Genomic DNA, 21,475 nt, shown 5'->3' on the forward strand with positions numbered 1-21,475 from the left:
GCAGAGAGAGACGTGCATAGGCGCTGAGCCAGAGCTGGGTGTAAGAAGCCAATCTAAGGCTGTTGTTGGGTTAAAGAAAAAAAAAAAAAAATCAGGATTTGCTGAGATTTTGGAAAGGAGGAATGAAGCGCAACGCTGCTCGAGGTTTGGTCCGGGAGAATGGGGGGCCCCTTGACCGTGGTCGGATGGAATCTTGGTGGAAAAAAAAGAAGAGCTCTTCTAATTCCTTGGATCTAAGTGACAGCCTTTTATAGGTGAGGATCCTCCCTGTCAAAATCAGAAATGGACTTGGACAGAGCAGAAGGGATCATGCGTCTGTGAAAATCCTTCATGAAATCTTGAGCTGAAAGAGCCCTTAAAACTCCTCTAGTCCAGTCTCACACCAATGCTTGGCAACTGAATCTTCTGGATGGGGCCTAGGGATCTGGGCTTTTTTTTGTTTGTTTTGTGGTTGTTGTTTTTGCTTTTTAGGGCTACACTCATAGCATATGGAAGTTCCCAGGCTAGGGGGCAAATCGGAGCGACAGCGACCAGCCTACCCCACAGCCACAGCTCACAGCAACGCCAGATCCCCCACCCACTGAGCGAGGCCAGGGATCAAACCCACATCCTCACGGATACTAGTGGGATTCGTTTCTGCTTCACCACAACAGGAACTCCTAGGGAATTGTATTTTAAAGTTTTGGAGTAAGTCATGCGTAGTGTGGGACATTCTGACTCATCTGATCAACCTCATTGTACAGAAGAGGAAACTTGGGTCCAGAGAGGTCAACAGACAGCATGAGCGGCAGAGCCTGGACTGAAAGTTAGACCTTCTGGCCTTCTGGGTCCTTGGACTATGTGATGCTCAGAATTAGGGAAGGGAACAGCTACTGAATACTGAGAACCCAGTACCAGGCATTTTGCTAAGTTCCTTCTACACATGGACTCATGGAATCCTTACAAACTCCCTTGGGGACACGTGCTATTGTTATCTCCTTTTATGAACCAGGAGGGAGGTTCAGTAACTTGACCAGAGTTGAGTGTCAATAAGCGAAGATCTGGGACACAAACCCAGGCCTTCTCCCCCAGATCCACTGTTCCCTGTCACCGGAGAGTAAGCGAGCAGAGCTGTGGGGTTTTGTGGAGAAAGGAGAACGTTTGCTGGGTAGCATCTTACTTTCCCCTCTGGGGTAAACCAGGCTGTGCAGTTCCATGGCAGGAGCCTGGAGTCGGGGCACATCCAGACCCTTTTCTTTTCTTTTTTTTTTTTTTTTTGTCTTTTGTCTTTTGTCTTTTTTGTTGTTGTTGTTGTTGTTGCTATCTCTTGGGCCGCTTCCGCGGCATATGGAGGTTCCCAGGCTAGGGGTTGAATCGGAGCTGTAGCAACCGGCCTATACCACAGCTCACGGCAACGCCGGATCCTTAACCCACTGAGCAAGGGCAGGGACCGAACCCGCAACCTCATGGTTCCTAGTCGGATTTGTTAACCACTGCGCCACGACAGGAACTCCAGACCCTTTTCTAAAGCTAGATGGAGCCCCTCCGGTTCTGGGCACCCACCTGTGGGGAAAGCTTTAGGGGCCTATGCCACCCCATCTCAAGATCCTTATAGATTATACTTTTTATTATACTCAGAGACAACCCTTTTTTAAATTTATTTTTTTATTTTTTTTAAGACAGATGGTATCCTGTATAAGCTATTCCTAGTCTTCGGCTCTGGGGATCCTCGCTGGCGTAGGAGGGTAATCACCAAGAAGGAAGCTTCTATCCAGAGGATTGCTTAGTGGCACTTTGAGCATTACATGGCTCTTGGCTGTTTAGTGAGGGGGAGCCACTGTTCTTGCCACCTGGCATTCCTAAATGCATTCAGAGCAATTAGCGTGCGTGCTTGTGAGCACGCAGTGTCAGGCCATCTTTGGGCACCATGCCTGGCCCTCAGCTTTCTTTCAGTTGACAAAGGAGAACTTGGGTAGGAGTTTCCCCTTTGGTGCTTGGGTTAAGGGTCTGGCATTGCTGCAGCTGTGGCGTAGGTCGCAGTTGCGGCTTGGATTTGATCCCTGGCCCCGAGGAACTTCCGTGAGCCATGGGTGTGGCCAAAAAAAAAAAAAAAAAAAAAACCCACAGAGAGAGAGAGAGAACTTGGTTAATGCTTCCTCTCTTTTTTTAAAAAATAAAACTTTGTTACTTGTGGTTTTTTATTACCCTTTGGTCACAGCCAAACAGGTCTAGAGACCTCGAAGGATAGAACCCCTTGGTCCTATCTTATCCACACACAAATTTTGTGTTGTTGTTCTCCCACGGTGGTTTTGTTTTTCTTCCCCCCCTACCTTCCAATGAATAAAGTTAGGAAGAATGCAACGAATGTCTGGATTTCCTGCTTTTCCTGAAAAGTAGGAACATCAGGCAACACTGGACCTTTGTTCCCAAGTGCAACGCTTCGCAGGAGCTGTGCTTTTTTAGGCTTCTGCGTTTAACTCCCTGGGGGAGAAGATTAGGGAGTCCTCCCTCCAAACCGTTCAAGATATCCCCCTGATTCCAGGCCACTCCAGGAGAGGCTGCAACATTCAAAATGAGATATTTTGAAGCAAGTTGCTAGTGTTCAGCCCGGCCCCAGACAGACTTGCTGACAGGGGACGTCTGTCCCCTCTTCTTGGACGCGTCTCCTTCCCTTCTGACTTGACCCTTTCTCTGCCTGTGGATTATCTCCTGAAAGGGCCATTGTTCAGCAGTGACTTCACTTGATTCTGTGTCCGAAGGGCCGAGACGTTCTTTTCATTGTACTTTACTCTCCCCGCCCTGTAGGCAGCACAGTTCTTGGAAAATCTCAGATGGTCCATTGAGGGTGAACGTGGAGAGACACTAGGCTGGTAAGTGGTCATAACGTGTCTGGGGTGGTGATGGCCTGCGAGGGTTGACAGGTCACCCAGGGCTGCCGGGGTCTAGGTGGTAGGAGGTGGGATGGGCTGAGAAGGAAAGAACTGCGAAGGGGCAGTTGAGGACAGAGTTCAAGGATGGATGATGCGGCCTGGGCAGAGGCCCTGGGAGTGAACGTTGGTGAAGTGTGGTCTTGGAAAGAGGGTTGGGCAGCCTGGTGAGGTCTGAGCGCGCCTTTGCAGGCCGAGGTGCGTCTTCTGGAAAATTCCCTGACTCTCCACTTTCTCGCTCCGTCCATATCCGATTCTCCAAAAAATGTCATTGAATCTACTTTCAAGATGCTTCCAGACGCCACCCATTTCTCACAACCTGTCTCCCTACCACCCTAGTATGAGCCGGGGTCCCCTGCGCAACTGCAAGAGCCTCCTTTTGGGTGTCTCTCCTTGACTCCTGCCTCCCGATGCGCTAGTTCCCCTTAAACGGTTCGGGGCCTGCGAGGTCCTGTAGGATTGGCCTCTGCACGTCTCTGACCCCATTTCTCCTTCTCCTTCGCTCTCATGCCACTGCAGGCACAAGAACACACTTTTTTTTTTTTTTTGGCTTTTAGGGCCACACTGGCGGCCCATGGAGGTTCCCAGGCTAGGGGTCGAATCGGACGGAGCTACAGCTGCCGGCCTACACCACAGCCACAGCAACACGGGCTCTGAGCCTCGTCTGTGACCTACACCACAGCTCACGGCACCGCCGGATCCTTAACCCACTGAGCAAGGCCGCGGATCAAACTCTCATCCTCATGGATCCTTGTTGGGTTCGTTAACCACTGAGCCACAACGGGAGCTCCAAGAACACACCTCTGTCTTCAGAGCGTGTTAAAGGGCTTTGTACTTGCTGTTCCCTAAGCTTGGAACGCTCTTCCTCTAGAACTCTCCAGGGCTCACTCCCTGTCAGATCTCTGCTCAGCTCTCACTCCCTTCGAGAGGCCTTTGCTGACCACTCACCTGGAACAGACCCCTTCTCTTTATCCCCATGCACATCCAGACAGGATTCCCCTTTCCCACTTTTCCTCAGAACGCATCACATTATATCACATATTTATTTGTCTCCTTGTCTGGGTTTTCCGTGAGAAGGTAAGCACCTCCAGAGCTGAGTGTCTTCTTGGCACATAGTAGATGCTCAATAAATAAATGAAGGCGTTGAGCCGATAAGGAGAAGTGAGAGATGCCGGAGACAGTGTGGTCTTGTGGAAAAGAGGTAATATTTAACACAAGCAGAGATTTTCAATACACTCCTTGGCAGATGTGATAAATATTTAATTTAATTCCATTCAGTTGAAGTATTTATAGTGTAATTACTGTATGCAGATCACAATGCCAAGAGTTGCTTGGGATAAATGATAATTAAAGGGCAGATCCTGCCCGTAAGAAATGTACAGCTCAAGGAGCGAGGGTGAGGGCAAATAAGACCCCTTAGTTATTTTCATACGTCCCCCCATAGCATGTCCTTCATTGCCCTGCACCCTGGGTGTGTGTGGAGGGGGTAATTAACTTTTTTTTTTTTGGTATCAGTGAATTATCAGTCTATTTCTTCACTAAATCCTTTCACTGTCCAATGGGATGACAAACACCTTACAAACCCATAGCCCCTTCCTGACTTCTGAACTCCACTTTCCCCCTCCCCCACTTCAGTTTCTCTTTGGACATCCTCATTTGCATGCTTCTTGAGCATCTCACACTCAGTGCATCTAACCTGGTCCTATGTAGTCTGATTTCAGCCGAAGAGGTTGCACTAGTTTTTCTGCTGCATTCCTCGCCCTCACCCTGGCATTTCAGAGCCTGATTCCTGACCCTCTGGTTCCTCCCCCTCCCTGTTGCTACTTCCATGGGCCTGGTTACCATCGTCTCTCGTCTGGAGAGATCTAGGCTCCTATAGAGCTCCCCTCACATCCATCCTCTACACCTGGGCCAGAGCGGTCTTTCTAGAAGGTACATCTGATAACTACACTGCCTTCCTCAAAACCTGTAGGGGCTTTGCTCTAGCCCTGGGCTAAAGTCCAAACCCCTTCGCACACCACACAAAGCCTTCCAGGTTCTGCTGCCAGATTGCTTCTCTGCTCACCTCTTGCCACTTCTTTCTTAGAGTTTGGGGCCCCCTCAGACTTCTGGTCCTCTAACTGGACCACTCTCTCTCCCTGCTCTGGGCCTTCCAGGGTACTGATTCCAGGGCCTGGGAGTCCTCCCCTCCCTCCTCTCTCTTCCTCTGCTGCCTCCTTCTGCTCCTTTGGATTCTGCCTGGCTTTCATTTCCTCTGAGAAGCCTTCCCTGCCTCTGATCTGACCTAACCAAACCCACCTCCTCCTGCCCTGACACCCCCCCCCCACCCCCGAAACACAGGGTCCAGGGCTTTGCCTGTGCTTCCTCAACGCTGTTCTTTTTGTGCCATGCCTATTTTAAGGTCTCTTTATTAGAGCTCAAGCTGCAGGAGGGCAGGACTGTCCCTTTCTGCTTTGATCACCTTGGGTCTGTGTTTACCCAGCAAGTGCATGTGTTGGACAAATACTGAATGAATGAAAATGCACTTGCTTGGATAGTAGAGTTCCTCATAAAATAATTATAGCTTACATTTCCGGAGTGCTTAAGATGTAGCAGGCACCATCCTAAGTGTTTTACAAGTGTGTCATGGACGTCTCATACAACCCTATGAAGTACAGGCCATTTCCTCATATAACAGGTGGGGAAACTGAGGCACGGTGTTATTAACTAACTTGGCCAAGGTCTTCAGCGGGGAAGTGGAGGAACCAGGTTTAAAACCCGGACTATTTCTTGAGTCCACTTCGGTCTCAAGGTCTAGGCAATTCTGTCTCAGAGGAAGGTGCAATGTGGGGTTCCACTGTATAAAGACATTCAAGGCTCCTGCACAGGGCTTTGTTTTTGTTTCCCGGCGAGGCGAGAGGACGCGTTCCCAGGCCGACCTCTTCCAGGCGCCTTTGGTGGGCTTTGGGAAGGGCCTGTGATTTTAGCTTGCGGCCGGGTAGTCTGCGTGTGAACCCCCTGATTAACTTTCAGCGGGGCCAACACCCCAGCTGTGCACAGGTCCTTGAGTCCTTGCCACCGGCAGGTGCGGGCGGGGCGCCACCAGCGGCACCCAGAGCCCCCGCAGGGTCCCCCGCCCCGCCGCCCGTCTCCAGGGTTGGGGGAAAGGGGCGGGGCAGGGGGCGTGGCCTCTGGCGGAGGCCACCGCCCTCGCCCCGCGCTCGGCGGGCCCGGGTGCAGCGGGCCGGGCGGAGGGGCGGGGACTGGGGAGGGGCCGGAGCGCGGCTGCAGGAGCCGCTGCGGGAGCCGAAGGAGGAGGTGGCGCGTCCCTAGAGGCGTGCGCCGGACTGACTGACCGACGGACGGACGGCGGAGGGAGCGGGCCCGCGGCGGGGTCGGTATCCGGTGGACGCGCGGGTGGCGCGGGGAGGGGCGGCAAGAGGGGAGCCGGAGCCGGCGGCAGGGCGGCGGGAGGGGCGGCGGTGGGCCGGGCGCTGGCTCCGCTCGGGGGTCGGCCCGAGACCCCTCCCCGGGCCGGTCGGGCGCGCGGCGAACGAGCGCGCCCCGGCAGCGAAAGCGGAGCCCTGGGCTCCCTTCTCGCTCCTTCTCTTTTCTTTCCAATCAGCGAAAAATAAACACCCGGGAAGGTAAAACAATAGCGGGGCCACCTGGGACGCGGCGCGCGCAGAGCTCCCACGTTTGGGGCGGGGGCCGGCGCTGGAACCGGGAGTGGCGGCCGCACCTCGGAGCCCCGACGCGATTTGCCCCCGCGGAGGGTGGGGCTACCCGCGGCGCCCGGGCTCCGTGAGAGGCGGAGGGAATTCTCAGGAGTGAAGCGTTTGGTGAAAGTATTGCAGGAACAATTGGGCTTCCCGCAGTTGCCCTCCTCTGGGCGGGGAAACTGAGGCGGAGGCTAAGGTAGCGGCTTGGCCAAGGTCAGACCTCAGAGACGTTGACCGTCCTGGTCCAGGATCGGGACCCAGGTGTCCGGACCAACTCGGCGCTCAGCCCCTCTCGGCGGCAGTGTTTGCCTTTGATAAATCCCTGTTGTGTTTGTTTTAGAAATCTGCTGGCATCGTGGGACCGCTTCAGGGCCGCGGAAAGAAGGCCAACTTGCTTCGTGTGTTGCGGGCAGGTCTGGGGCAGGTGGCAGCCCCTTGACCCACCATCATGGATGGAGACGGACTTTTTGATGAAGAAACCCGAAGCAGGCGATGCCAGGCAGGGCGATTTGGCTGTCAAAGGTTTTGACAAAACCTGCCCTGTTGCCTTTGGGGAATCCGAATGAGGGAGAGTACAGACACCTTCACTGGGAAGCCAAGGACATTTCTGTATAATCAGTGGATGAAAGGATTTTCTCAGACTCTTTTTCTTCCCCTTTTCCTGGAGGATTAATCCACCGCAGTCTACAATTCCATTGGAAACGGCAAGGCACAGGATGTGGCTGGAGCCTAGAGCGCCTTCCGAATTGTTCTGGACCCTTCCTTTAGCCTAGGGGAGTTTAACACTTGCCACCCGCCGCCCCTCCCCCCACTCCCTCCCGCCGAGCTCTTTAACCCGTTCTTATTTTCTGAGTGAAGTTCTGTTTCCAAAACTGTCCATGGGAGCTATAAGTGGATTGTCAGAGACAAGAGATTAAGTGCTGGGAGAAGACGAAGCGCCCTGTGTTGTCTCCTCTCGGCTGCCGACATGAAGTGCTTCTTCTCAGTGCTGAGCTGTCTGGCTGTGCTGGGTAAGTGGCGCTGCTTATCAGTGCGATCAGTGTGAAAGTTTAACCTGCTGTTGGTTCCTGTAATTTCGTGTGGTTCTTTCCCATCAACACTGGCCTTTGGGGGACCCCAGGAGGCAGGGGCGTGTGTCACACGTTGACACAGAGGACCCAGGGCCCCCGCTTCTGACCCAGGAGGAAGGATGGGTCTTGTTTGTGGTCTTTTAAAGGAAACGTGGGCTCTTCTTAGTGTCTGGCCTGGGGCCTGGGGTTGGGGGTCTCCAATCTACTTTGGGGGTTTAGGGCCCGTATGTGGATTGTAGGCTGACTTCGTGTGTTTTATAAACATATTGCCTCAGCATCTTCATGTCTGTGTTGGTTGGTCCACATTACTTCCTAATCTGAAGTGGCAACATTATTCCCACTCTGTTGAGAAAGTTGGTTTGGTGATGATGGTTTTTTTTTGGGGGGGGGAGTAGGCATGGGGGGAAGTAGGCATGGGTAGAATGGGGCTGAAGGGATGTTTTGCCCTACCGAAGTGATCTGTAGCTAAAATGTTTGCTGGTCTCGTGATATGTCCCCTCTCTAAGCTCAGGTCTTAGTTCTGGAAGGAAGGGAGAATGGAGGAATTGAAGCTGCCTGGTAGGGGCTGTGCTGGGATTGGATGTTGTGCTGCCACAGAAGGTCAGAAGGCTTAGACAGGGATGGAGAAACTGTGGCCTGCGAGGTGAACCCTTGGCACATTTCTTCAGGATTCCTTCCCTGTGGAAGAGGCCCCCCCTTTGCCCAGCCCTCATTCATTCTCAGATTCCACAGTGCCTCCCATGCCGCTAAGAGCTGCCCTCAGTGTTCGGTCTTAGGACCTGGTGCCTCCTCTCCCTCCTTCGCCTGTGACCTCACATGGGAACACAGCCCCTGCCCTCTGGGTTTGGCTTGTGCTGCCTGCGGGATTCGCATCTCCCCATCTAGGTGTCTTGCATTTGCGGGATTTAGCTGTGACGTGTTGGCCGCGGAGGGTGCTTTCACGCACTGTCAGCGCCCTCCCAAGAGTTCACTGGAGGGTGGAAAGAGAGTGGACTTTGGAGTTGGAGAACCTGAGTTTGAATCTCAGCCTCACCATGATTGATGTCTGGGACTCAGGAAACTGGGGTGATACCTCCAAGGGCTGTCTTGACAGTTAAAGGCTATCTGGTGTTTGAAAGGGCTTGACCGCTTTGAAAAGTGTCCGGAGCATATAAGTGGGTTCGCTCAGTGGTTCTCAAACTTGGGGACACATGGGATTCACTGAGGGAGCTTTCAGAAAACGTTCCGACGTTCAGGCAGCAACCCCAGACCAACTAAACCAGATTCTGCCGGAGGCTGAGCCGGGCAGGAGTCTTTTTAGCTCTCTCAGGCAGTTCCAGCGTGCAGCCAAGTTAGAGAAACGGGCGTGTGAGTTCACTGCCAGCTCTGCTCCCCTCTGCCCAGCGCTCACACAGACACTTAGTCTCCCAATCTGGTGGCAAGCTTCGTCAGTCTTCTGCCCAGGTGTGGGTCAGGACACAGCGTCTCCGTGTCTCCTTTATGCTCAGGCAGAGTCAGAAAAACAGGTAGCTGTCTGTTTGCCAATCCTAAATACTGTATTGGCATTTATCGTTCGCTTGGTGTCCGGGTTTAAATCAGTAATTAGTGCTTCATGTGGATTCAGGAGGACAAACAAGGAAGGCCCTCCAGGAGGCTGGGCGTGGAGTGGGTGGTGTGGCTCCGGTGGGAAAGAGAGCTGAGTGGAAGGGTGGGGCCCAGGGCTGGAGCTGGAACCACCAATGGAGAAATAAGAAAATGTGACATTTGTGCCTTTTGTTTCTTCTGGCTGCTCCAGAAATGCACGTCTGCCGACTGGTCCCCCTGCTGTTCACTGTCCGGGCCGCTCTGCAGAGCGGAGCCTGGGCCCTGGCACTGGGCACTAGTATCTCTCCTTTCCTCCCAGCCTCAAGTATAAGCAGGTGCCATGGCGAAAAATGAGTGTCAGGGCGGCCTTGAAGGGGAGTGGTGGCAGAAGAGCAGACCAGGGTGAGCGTGGGAAGGTTTAGAACCGTGGACATGCCTGGTGTTCTGAGCCCCCACCGGTGAGATCTCATCTTTTCTCATCATTCATGACTTGCAGCATGGCGGAGAGGGAGTCTTGCTACTACTTTGCTCACCTTGAAAAGCAGAAGGTCTTTGTGGAGGGAACAAAACTCACTCACGTTGGGGTCTAATTTCCTGCTTGCAGTCTGCTGTGGTCTGATTCATGCATCAGCATTCTTGCTGTGTAATGAAAATTAATGTGCGGTATGAATTCTCAACAGCAAAGATGCCCAAGGTTTTGTGCCCAGGTGGGGCACATACCTGGAATAAAATTTTGTTTGTAAAAAGTAGCATCTGGCTAAGTGCTCTGCAAAGTGAGACTGATAGAGGTGCTGCCAGCTTCCAGAAGTGGCCAATTTGAGTTAGAAAACCCTGTGACAGTATGTGAGGGGTACACAGGTTAAATCTCTGGGATGCTCACAACTCTCTTGATATAGAGCATCAGACCTGTGTGTTTTGCTCGCTTCCTTTGACAGTGTCTAGGATTTGGATCTGGTTTCTCCTTTTCTGCCTTTCTGGGTACCACTTCATGCCCTCTTGACCACTGTGTATTGTTTCTTCCTCTTGCAGCTCTGGGTGCCCCGCTTAGAGCCATGGGCACCCTTATTCCAATTCTAAAGCCATCTTAAGCATGAGCCTGGTTGAGCCATGAGGATGGTAAAATCTCTACTACAGAGAATGGGGGGAGCCAGGGGGAGAAGATGAGAGAGAGTAGGGGCTGGTGTGGATGTGGCTTGAGTGTGAAAGGGCATGAGGAGAGGAGAGGGTGGGTTGTGGCTGTGCCCGTGCCCGGGAGCAGCCCTCATGAGTAATAGATGTGCAAAGAGGACAACAATGTCGCGGAGACAGAAGAGGATTTGTGTCTGCATGAGCAGGAAGGGAATAATCAGGAAAGATGAATCTAAGCTTTAGGCACATAAAGCAAATTTCGATTTGGCATAAGCATGAGGAGTCGCGCCTCCTAGACCAGTGCTGATGTTGCAAACAAGAGGAAATAGCTTTGAAAGTGTTAGCAATGAAAAATGTAGGCGATGGGGACATCCTGGGACCAACAGAGAGAGAGCTTGTAGATGGCTAATGGTCACTTATGTTCTTCTCCAGTGGGAGTGAATTTCATTCACAGAGCTTGAGAAGCCTCTTGTTTGAATCGGCTGGGACTAAGCTCACTCACTTCAGATGGTGAGGGAAGGCTTCTTGGGGGAGAGGCCGGGGTGCTTCCGAAAGAGATTGAAAGGAACTTTGATGTTCTGGTGGGAGTGAGCTCAGAGGCAGACTGGGGTGATCAAAGACGAAGAAGGAGAGGCACAGGAGAGAGGCCAGGTGCCTTGGGGTGGTTGAGGGAAAGGTTCTGAAGGCAGAGGATGAGGATCGGGATTGATGGAGGAAAAAACACCATCGCCCCAGAGGCGGTGCCCTTCCCTTTCCTGGGAACCTTTTGACAGGGATGCCGGAGAAAGGGGATTCTTGCAAGGACCAGGCTAGCGAAGATGCCTTTCAACTGTGTGCATTGTTGTGCCGCCTCTGGGCCCCCAGGGCTGTGTTAGGATGTCCCAATCCCCTCAATTTGTCATTGCAGCAAGAGAGGATCAGTAGTAATCCCACTTCTCCTAACTCTAGCCCTTACTGTGAAGCAAGTCCTATTTCAGTAAGTCCTCAGTCTTCTTGCCAGTAGGTGCCTTGTCATCTTTTTGTGGACGGGGATATCGAGGTCCCGGGAGGTTAAGGAACTTGTCTGAGGTAGATACTGAGGCAGCTTGAAGTGGTTCCGAGGGGATAGGAACCCAGGCCCCATCTGTCTCCTTCCATGTGGGTGCCTCCATTCCCAAGGTCATTTCATGGTCCGAGACGGCTGTGCTGGCCCCAGGCATCAGGAAGGAGGAAAAGGGGGGGTGAAGGACATACTCTCTTAATTTGAGGACACTTCTGGAAGTGCGGTCATTGCTTCTATGTACATCCCCATGGATTAGAACTTGATCACGTGACCATGCTTCACTGCAGCGGAGGCTGGGACATATCCCTGACTCTACGTGTCCAGCCAAAAACCGAGGTTCTATTATGGTAGGGGAAGGAGAGAGCAGATTTTGGTGGCGGGGAGACAGATACAGGTGTCTGGCACCCTGGCAGAGCTAGGAAGTGGCAGAACAGGGTTTTGAAGCCGGGACCATTTGGTTCAAATCCTATGTTCTTTCATCTAACAAGTTGTCTCCTCTGAGTTTGAGGCTCCACCCCTGGCCTCTTGAGAAGCCTTTTTGGGAAGATGTGGATGAGCTGAACCAACAGCTGTTACATGGGAAGCAACACCAATCATCACGCACACTCATGCCGTGGCTTTAGCGGTCGTCCGGTGGAGCTGATGGACTGCTTATGCGCTGGTTTCTTTATAGAGCACGACCTGTATAAAGCACTTAGGGACCATCTCTGTCACGTGCATTACTGTCACCCCAGAACTCAGCCTCGTGCCCGGCCCAGAGTAGGTGTTCAGTTAGTTTTTTGCTGGACGATTGGTTTCACAAGGTAGGTGTTGTTTCTAAATTGGCTCCCTGGATCGAGGTGAGGAAATTCAAGGCTTAGGGATTTTAAATCATTTTGCTCAAAGGGAAGGAGCTAGACATTGGCAGAGCCTGGATTTGAATCCGGTTTTGTCTAGCTATAGAGCTTGTGTTTTTATTCCACCAAACAGAGTTCTTAACCTTTTTTTTGGGCCATGGATCCTTTGGCAGTCTGGTGAAGCCAGGGGGCCCCCCTTGAGGATAACATTCCCTAATTAACGCATAAATAAAATCATAGGATAACAGAGCAAATCAATTATATTGAAATACCGTCGTCTAAATACAAAAAAAGGAAGTTATGATATAGCAATAAGCTTCTTTAATAACACATTAAATAACAAGATCTAATAGCAGCTCTCATGGTTATGTAATTTTGGTATAGTGAAGGGAGAAAGTGGTAATTTGAGGTATCTGCATCCACTGTGATGAGATATGAAAGAATGTGTGATTTCTGTCGTGACAGAGACACAGGTTCTGGAAACATTACTGTGACACATTCCTACATTCATAACAAAGGAACAGTTGACATTCGCTTAGAGGTTCGTGAAAATAAAGACGTAGTGTTTGTTCCCATTTGAGGTCTCGTACCTCCTGAACTCTGTCCACAGATCCCTGTGAAGTTCAAAGTAAAGTTTACTGTCTATCGTTAGTGGTTGTTGGGAAAGACCCTGTGGGAGACGACTTGGGCTGGGCTTTCAGAATGGGTGGGGTTTGGATGGGGAGGGCACGCTCTTCCCTGCGGAGGAGTCCGCAGTCCTAGTGGTGGCACAGTGGCCCTCTAGGGATGGGAGAAATGACTCGCGGTGGTTTTAAGGACCAGTTCTTGTGGGACGATGCCGGACACAGAGGATTTGTTTCGATTGTAATGAGTTTGGGATTTGGGCTTAGACTGGGTCCCTGGAGCCCAGGTGGATAGATCACTTCCGCTGAGCCCTAGCCTGGGAACGGGGTGGAGTGGCTCCAGTGTCTGGCCTGCCGTGGTCCCTGGCCTTCTGCATGCTGAATTATGGCTCCTTGATTGATATTTTGAGGTCCCTTTGGGAGTTCCTCATTCACCGTGGTGGGACACCTGTTTCTCTGCTGCTTCCAAGTGAGCACAGCTATTCCTTGTAAAGGGTTGGATTTTAATTTAAGGAAATTTAGGACACCTGTGTGTGAATGCCCCTGATTTTCAAAGAAATGAGCGGTTGCATCAGAATCAAGCTTATATTTGTAGAAAATAACATGTTGCCAAATTCCCTCATCAAGACCCCTTTATTAAGTGACTAATTGTGGGCCACAGTGGCAGGCACTCAACAAAGACCATGGCAATGGGCCTCCCTCAACTGGAATCCCAATTAAGTGGGATTTTGTTTTTATTTTTTCAACTCCACTTTCAGGAAGGTGGAAATCACAAGATGTCATAGCAAGGATTGGTTCTAGAAATTGGCTTCCGGGCCACCCTCAGCCCAGTCCCTACATCTTCTGCATCGGTAATTACAGTAGCAGAAGAGAACGATGGGCCTGCGGGCACTGCAAGATTCTGAATCAAAGATTAAATTATATTAACTCTGCTCAGGCTGGGAAGTATCTTAAAAAGCTTTATAATAGGCTTTATACTAATGGGAATTGAAGCAAAATTTCTGCCTAACCCTCTATTAACCCTCTAATGAAATTCACCTGGAAACTCTATTGCCCCTCATCCAGGCTTTGCTGGGACACAGCCCTGTTGCCGCCCTCTAGGAGATGATAATCTACAGCCTGGGGTAAAACAAAGGGTCAGTCACTCTGCAGGAGGGAGGGAGACCGTGATGTACCACGTGCTGTCCTAGGAGGGGCGTCTTCTTGGGGAAGGGGAGGGCAGGCAAGTTTGTTCTTGTTTTCAGCGTAGCAGGAGTGAAGGGAGTTCTCTGTCCAGGAGAGGGATGAAACTGGAGTAGCTCTCGAACGGTCAGTCTGAAAGGCTTTCTAGACTGGAATCTTAGGCATTTTTTTAAGTAATAGGAGAGTGAGGTCCTTGCAGAATCGTGGGATGGAGGACACCTGGGGCCTAAGGAGCTGCTTCGAGAGGCTTTTAAAGGGGCAGAGAAGCCTGAGTATCAGTGCACCAGGACCCAGAAGTGGTGTTAGAGGATGGGGAGCAGTCGGTTGGCATGGAGTCTAGGTCTAGGGCCAGAGACAGATGGCAGATGCCAGAGGGCTCTAGGTGGGTATCCTGGAGGGCTGCCCGGAGGAGTGGCAGGGAGGGCGGGGGAGGAGGTGTTCCTGGAGGTGGGGGGTCCAGAATGGAAGCGAAGGGAACCTGTTTCTGTACCAGAGGAAGAGCTTTGTGTGTCCATCAAAACATCATCAAAACGGAGTTCCCGTTGTGGCGCAGCGGACATGAATCCGACTTAGGAACCATGAGGTTTCGGGTTCAGTCCCTGGCCTCGCTCAGTGGGTTAAGGATCCGGTGTTGCCATGAGCTGTGGTGTAGGTTGCAGACATGGCTCAGATCCTGTGTTGCTGTGGCTGTGGCGTAGGCCAGTGGCCACAGCTTCAATTCAACCCCTAGCCTGGGAACCTCCATATGCCACGAGTGCGGCCTTAGAAAGACAAAAAAAAAAAAAAAAAAAAAAGAAAGACAAAAAACAAACAAACAAAACACCATCATCAGAGCAAAGACATTTTAACAAAACTGTGAACTCTAAGAGATTGGTGCCCAGCTTTCTCAGGAGGACTTTTCCCATCAACTTTCAGGTCCCCAAGACCTTCCTTTTATTAAAACAGGGAGGAAATCTGATAGCAGCTGTGTCTTCTTTCCCGTTATGATTGTTTGATGTAGTGGAGTATGTTCAGGATTGCGTTAAGTTGGCGATTTTCATGTTTTTAATTGTTTTTGTGACACGCAGTACAATCCATTCCTCCTTTTTCATGGTGACCTTTGCAAACACTTTGCCTGCTCTCAACTGGGCCCTGGATCCTGTTTGCGTTACGTTGGTGACAGAGCCGTGTCATAAGATGGGCTGTCACCTTCTTCTTAAGGACCCCTCTTATTAGTTCCCCCTCCGCCAAGAGGCCCATACATTTGAAATCTTTCATCTCCCAGACAGGCAGCATTTATTAAGAAGTAATCATCTGTTGGAGTTCCCCTTGCGGCTTATTGATAACGAACTGCACTGGTGTCCATGAGGTTCCAGGTTTGCTCCCTGGCCCTTCTCAGTGGGTTAAGGATCTGGCGTTGCCGTGAGCTGCGGTGTAGGTCACAGACGCAGCTTGGATCTGGCACGGCTGTGGCTGTGGCTGTGGCATAGGCTAGCAGCTGCAGCTCCAGCTCACTCTCTAGCCTAGGAACTTACATATGCCACAAGTGTGGCCCTTAAAAAAAAAAGTATTCACCTGTTTTTCCCATGTGATAACAGTGTGACCCCTCACATTTGATATGGTCCAGCTCTAAAGCAGTACCCGTCTGGTGCTCTGGTTGCCATTGACCGAGGGACACACATAGCCTGGACCTGTTAGGTACTTTAGCCCTGTATCTGCAGCTTAGGGGGAGTCGTGTCACTGTTAGGTGTTTTTGCAACTTGTAGGGTGACTGACTTCCCCACCCCAAGTGTTACTCTGGGAGCTTTAAGGACCTTGGGCAACTTCCCTAGAAGGTGTTTGTCCATTAATTGGGTGCCCTGGCAACCTCGATTTGACTTTGTTAGAAGGGCTTTTAAGAAGGAAGAGGAACAGTGTGTGTGTGTGTGTGTGTGTGTGTGTGTGTAACCATCCATTGCTGTGGGGCAGACCACACCTTCCATGTCCTGGCCAGGTTCAAAACCCCCCCCCCCCCCCCCCCCCCGCCTTTTGCTAAAGTCTTCCAGAGAATGAAATTTCACAACCTCTTAGATGTAACACCCCCGTCGGGAAGGAAATTTTGATTTTTTTCACTGAAGATTTAAGTCATAATTTAAAACAACAAATAAAGTGCCTCAGGGTAAAATGTTACATAATAGAAAGGTGATGAGCTGTTGGTTGCCGTTTCACAAGATAGCTTATATTTGTTTGCTTTGTTTCTTTGGATTTTAATTTTTGGACAGGGGTGACCTGTGAATATAGTTCTCTTGTGAAAATCCGAATGGCCCAGGCTGAAAGTAAAATGTGAAAGTTGGGAGTTCCCGTCGTGGCGCAGAGGTTAACGAATCCAACTAGGAACCATGAGGTTGCGGGTTCGGTCCCTGCCCTTGCTCAGTGGGTTGACGATCTGGCGTTGCTGTGAGCTGTGGTGTAGGTTGCAGACGCGGCTCGGATCCCGCGTTGCTGTGGCTCTGGCGTAGGCCGGTGGCTACAGCTCCGATTAGACCCCTAGCCTGGGAACCTCCATATGCCGCAGGAGCGGCCCAAGAAATAGCAACAACAACAACAAAAAGACAAAAGACAGAAAAAAAAAAAAAAAAAAAAAAAGTGAAAGTTGCCCTTTCTTGTCCCATGCTCCTTGTTGAGTCTAAAATAAATTCTTTAGAGTTTGCTACGCTATATTCTCCCAGATCTTTTTCTATAATTTTTATGCATATACTCACACAATTAGAGACTTTTGACATAAATGGAATCCTACAGAACATATTGTTCAACAACTTGATTTTAAAGGGGTGATTTATTCCACAGTTTTTTCAGTCTTAATTTTATGGCCATCTCAGAACTGATTTGGTTATTTTCTAGCTAGTCGAAGCAGTAATTTGTAAAATCATCGGGGAGTGGTGAGCCTTATTCAATAGCTGTATTGTGGAATAATTTTGTCTTGCTGTATCATGAGCAAGAGTCATAATAACACCACCCTTAAGTTTTAATGTTTTTAATACAAATAATTGGCTTGTTTATTCTGAATATTTTCTCTCAAAACACAGACATTTAATAAATTAAGCATACACATATTTTATTGACTGCCCTAGTTATAATTTTGAAATTACATTGAATTAAAATGAAGCCCCTTTGGAGTTCCCATTGTGGCGCAGCCGAAACGAATCCAACTAGAAACCATGAGGTTGTGGGTTCGATCCCTGGCCTCGCTCAGTGGGTTAAAGATCTGTCATTGCTGTGAGCTGTGGTGTAGGTCACACATGTGGCTCGGATCTGATGTTGCTGTGGCAGTGGTGTGTAGGCCAGCAGCTATTGCTCCAATTGGACCCCTAGCCTAGGAACCTCCATATCCCGCAGGAGCAGCCCTAAAAAAAAAAAAAAAAAAAATGAAGCCCATTTAAAACTTGTTAAGAGGATAACTGTAGATACTGGATTGTGTGTCCAGTTCAACCCACTCTTCTTATTTGTTCGTAGACTAGAAAAAATGAGACATTTTTCTGCATTTTTAACTCCCAAATGGTTCTTCCATTGAGAATGAACTGGACTAGAGTAACCTTTAAGGTTTCTGGCTATCAGACATTCAGGACCTTAACCCAGAGGCAGAGAACTTTTTTTTTCTAGCCCTGCAGGAGCAGCTCTTGCTCTAAAAAGATTACCATTTCAAAGTGTTGAGTTACTTCTCAGGTTCACTGATACGACTTTTTTTAAAACCCTGGGAGCAAAAGCAACTTTCTTGGCTGGTTCACCTTTAGACCTGATTTTTAAAATTGTTACTATTTTGGAGGGATGGTTGTTGGATTCCCATATCACAGCCAGTCCTTCTTAAACATCAGAGTTTGACCTGCAACCAACCCATTCCGAGACCACTGTTGTATTAGAATCTACTTACAAGGACTTCTGAAAAGACTTTTCATCTGTTCCTTCAACAAACATTTGAGTGCCTGCTACAAGCACTCATTGTTCTGTTATCTCAAATACTGAGAACCGAAAGCTAAAATCACGATGACTGTTTTAGGTAGTCACCTGATGTGTATTTTTAATCTTTAATAAATAGAAAGATTAATTAAAAAACTCCCTGACCTTAGGGGACTCTTTTCTATCCCTAAGGCAAGTCTTTTCTCTTACTATTACTTAAATCTTTTCTTCCTGTCTTGTCCTCATCGCTTTGGTCACAGCCGTGAATTACACACAACCCTGTGCAGCCCGGGGAAGGGCCCTTTAGGGGGAAGAGATGAATGAACACCAGTGATGGCGGGAGACTGGGGGTGGGGAGAGCTAAGGGCAGATTCTTCCTTTGGAAAACACGCAGGTGTTGTACAGCAGAAACTGGCACATTGGAAGTCAGGAATACTTAAAAAAAAAAAAAAAAATGGGGAGTTCCCGTCGTTGCTCAGTGGTTAACGAATCCGAATAGGAACCACAAGGATGCGGATTCGATCCCTGGCCTCACTCAGCAGGATTAAAGATCTGGCATTGCTGTAAGCTGTGGTGTGGGTTTGCAGACGTGGCTCAGATCCCACATTGCTGTGGCTACAGCTCTGATTCGACCCCTAGGCTGGGAACCTCCACATGCCGTGGGTGTGGCCCTAGAAAAGACAAAAAGACCAAAAAAAAAAAAAAAAAAAAGGCGGGGGGGAGATCCTTTTGTTGGCTCAGTGGATTAAGAACCCAACTGGTGTGCTCCCTGACCTCATGCAGTGGGTAATGGATCTGGTGTTGCTCTGGCTGTGGTGTAGACTGGCAGCTAAAGCTGTAATTCAACTCCTAACCTGGAAACTTCCATATGCCTTGGGTGTGGCCCTAAAAAAAAAAAAAGAAAGAAAAAAAAGGGAGTAACTGTTATGGCTCAGGGGTAAATAGAACCCAACTGGTATCCATGAGGACGTAGGTTCAATCCCTGGCCTCACTCAGTGGGTTAAAGATCTGGCATTGCCATGAGCCCTGGTGTAGATCACAGATGCGGCTCTGCTCTGGCGTTGTTGTGGCTGTGGTATAGGCCAGCAGCTGTGGCTCTGATTCAAACCCCTAGCCTGGGAACTTCCATATGCGGCGGGTGCGGTGGTGAAAAGAAAAAAGAAAATATGCAAATATCCTAAGTCCTGGATGTGTGGAATGTCCCTATTAATTGTTGGGGATATTGTATCTGAGGTGGGAATTTCAGGCTTAGCTTCTAGGAGGTCAGAACAAAAGAGAAACAGAACCGTCGGGTCCTTTTCCATGGGGGGGGGGGTCGCCTCTGTACCAGGCCTTCTCCTGAGGACCCGTGTTGGGGTGTGGTGGGGCTAAGGTCGATCCTCTGCCCTGCCTTGTACTCCTCCTGCAGGAGCCAAGGAAGGGGAGGCTGTGGGACAGCCCAGAGCTCTCACCACTGTGGGGCCTGTTTTCCCGAAGCTACCAGGCCTGTGCCAGCTCCATGGGGGACAGGCTCTTCCAGGTCTGCGCCTTCCCGGGGGTGGGGGCAGCGGTGGCGAGCCATTCGATGCCTGGACCTGTGCACCCCTCACTGGTCTCTGGTGCTCCTGCCCCCTCCCCCACGTCCCCTAAGTGTGCAGGTCCCGGGCCCTCTGTCCCCTGTGCCCGGTGGAGGGTACCTTGGCCCCATGGCTCCCAGGAGGCCGCGCGCGCAGGCCTCGCCTTCTCCCCACCAGCAGTTCTTCCCAGAGGCCTTGCTGGTCTTCCTCGCGGTTTTGTTCCACAGTGGTTTCGTCGTGTCAGTTCGGAGAGGGACTGTCTGTGGGGGATTCTGCTTCACAGATGGACACGTCTGTTAGTTTATTAGAGGAGTGATTGTGCTGATAGATTTGTTCTCGGCTCATCCCCAAGCCGGGCAGCCCTCTGTGACACTGTTTGGAGATGACGTGCTGAACAGTTTCTTAATGTCTTCTGATGTTTCAGTACAGAAGGAGAGCTTGCCGAGAATTTCGCCATCTGTCTCCTGGTCTTGCGTCGAAAAAGCACATTCAGAGCCCCAGGCACAGGCTTCCTCCTTCCCCCCAGGGCAGGAAGGGTGATGGCTCTTGGCTGGGTGTCCCCGCACCTGGGCCCAGAGGAGCGGCATCCGTAGAACTGAGGTCCCTCATCATTGGACTTCTAGAAGGGGGAAGGTAGATTGAAAACCAAGGTGCCTCTGGACTTGAATTTATTTTAGAAGCATCTTTGCAGATCTTACACGTAAACCCCTTCTTTTAAAGGAGACTCATTCTGGATGTGAGGAAACGACTGATGGCCTGGGTGGGGAGGGAGTGGAAAGGCCTGGAAACTCTCCCAGCAGAAGAGAAAGACACTCTGGGGTACGCGGTCTTTGTTTTAATTAAAACGTTTCGCGGTGCAAACATTTGCCCTCCCCCTCTCGCCCCACCACACAAGAGCTGTAATTTCCCGTATTTGGAATTTAGAGAGAGCCAGGCCACATTTGAGGACAAGGCCAGATCCAGTCCATGCTGCGGGGAAAAGTAAGGAACCCTAGAGCTGGGCGGGTTGCGGTATTTACGGCGAATCTATGGTTACTGTCCGTGCTTCCTTGTCATGATTTATTCAGCAGCCCCTGATGTCCTAGAGCTGGTGCGGGTCCATCAGCCACCTGACTCTTGTTTGCTTGTGCATATTTTCCCTTTTTCAGATGGATAGGCATTCTGCTTTAATCAAGTAGGCTTTTCCTCTGTCATCTGTGACGGGGAGGACTGAAGTCATGCAGAGGATTTTAAGTAACTAATCTCTTAAGACATGCAGAGCCTAATCTCCGCCAGCCCCTGATCATCCTGCCTGCATCCCAGAGATTGGCGAGCTTCCGCAAAGGAGGCTGGACGAGGACTGTGGCATCCTTCAGAGAGACCGGGTGTCCTCCTCGCTGGCGAAAGGTTTTTGTTTGCCTTTGGAGTGGGGACAGGGCCTGCTGATCGTTTGCTGTGTCGGGAAAGTTCAAGACGCTCCATAAATGGGACCAGTGTTTTACCAAATCTCTCTGCTGGTACAGTGAACAGTGACAGGCTGAACACGTGTGAAGATACTGTCCAAGCTCACTGATGTCTGTGCAGCGCGTCCCAGGAGGTGCCGCAAAATAGATAAGAGGCCTGCTGGTTGGTGGTGGTCACTGACGTTTTTCATTAAATTACATCAAGTCAGTCAGGAGTTTCCACTGTGGCTCAGTGGGTTACGAACCTGACTAGTATCCATGAGGATTCAGGTTTGATCTCTGGCCTCTCTCAGTGGGTTAAGGATCTGGCATTGCCGTGAGCTGCGGTGTAGGTCGCAGACGCGGCTCAGATCCCGCGTTGCTGTGGCTGTGGTGTCGGCTTGCGGCTGCAGCTCTGATTGACCCCTAGCCTGGGACCCTAAGAAAATGGGAGGAAAAAAGAAAGATCAAGGGTATGGGATCTAAAGTTTTCACGTGCTTTGCTTGGAATGTGGATGTGACTTTGTACGTGTGT

The 21,475-nt window shown here is 50.4% G+C and overlaps 1 protein-coding gene across 19 annotated transcripts in view; it reads left to right on the plus strand.

Moving 5' to 3' along the window:
• The window catches only part of IGSF3 (immunoglobulin superfamily member 3), a 174,278-nt gene that overhangs the window by 57,932 nt on the left and 94,871 nt on the right, over positions 1-21,475 (plus strand). For 10 of the 19 annotated variants that reach the window (XM_085023474.1, XM_085023475.1, XM_085023461.1 and 7 more), the window contains 2 exons: positions 2,785-2,849; positions 6,948-7,617. In XM_085023474.1, coding sequence (XP_084879600.1) covers positions 7,575-7,617 — 43 coding nt within the window. In that variant the 5' untranslated portion in view covers positions 2,785-2,849; positions 6,948-7,574. Of the gene's footprint in view, positions 1-2,784; positions 2,850-6,172; positions 6,280-6,392; positions 6,533-6,947; positions 7,618-21,475 lie in introns of those variants that run through there. The other 9 variants (XM_085023458.1, XM_085023464.1, XM_085023470.1 and 6 more) reach the window with 3 other exon arrangements.

Source organism: Sus scrofa, chromosome 4, assembly GCF_054392235.1.
Source record: "Sus scrofa isolate SSC_HxYL_T2T_F1_AM1 chromosome 4, Sscrofa_HxYL_maternal_Yorkshire_Landrace_v2.0, whole genome shotgun sequence".
In the NCBI taxonomy this organism is placed as follows: Eukaryota; Metazoa; Chordata; class Mammalia; order Artiodactyla; family Suidae; genus Sus; species Sus scrofa.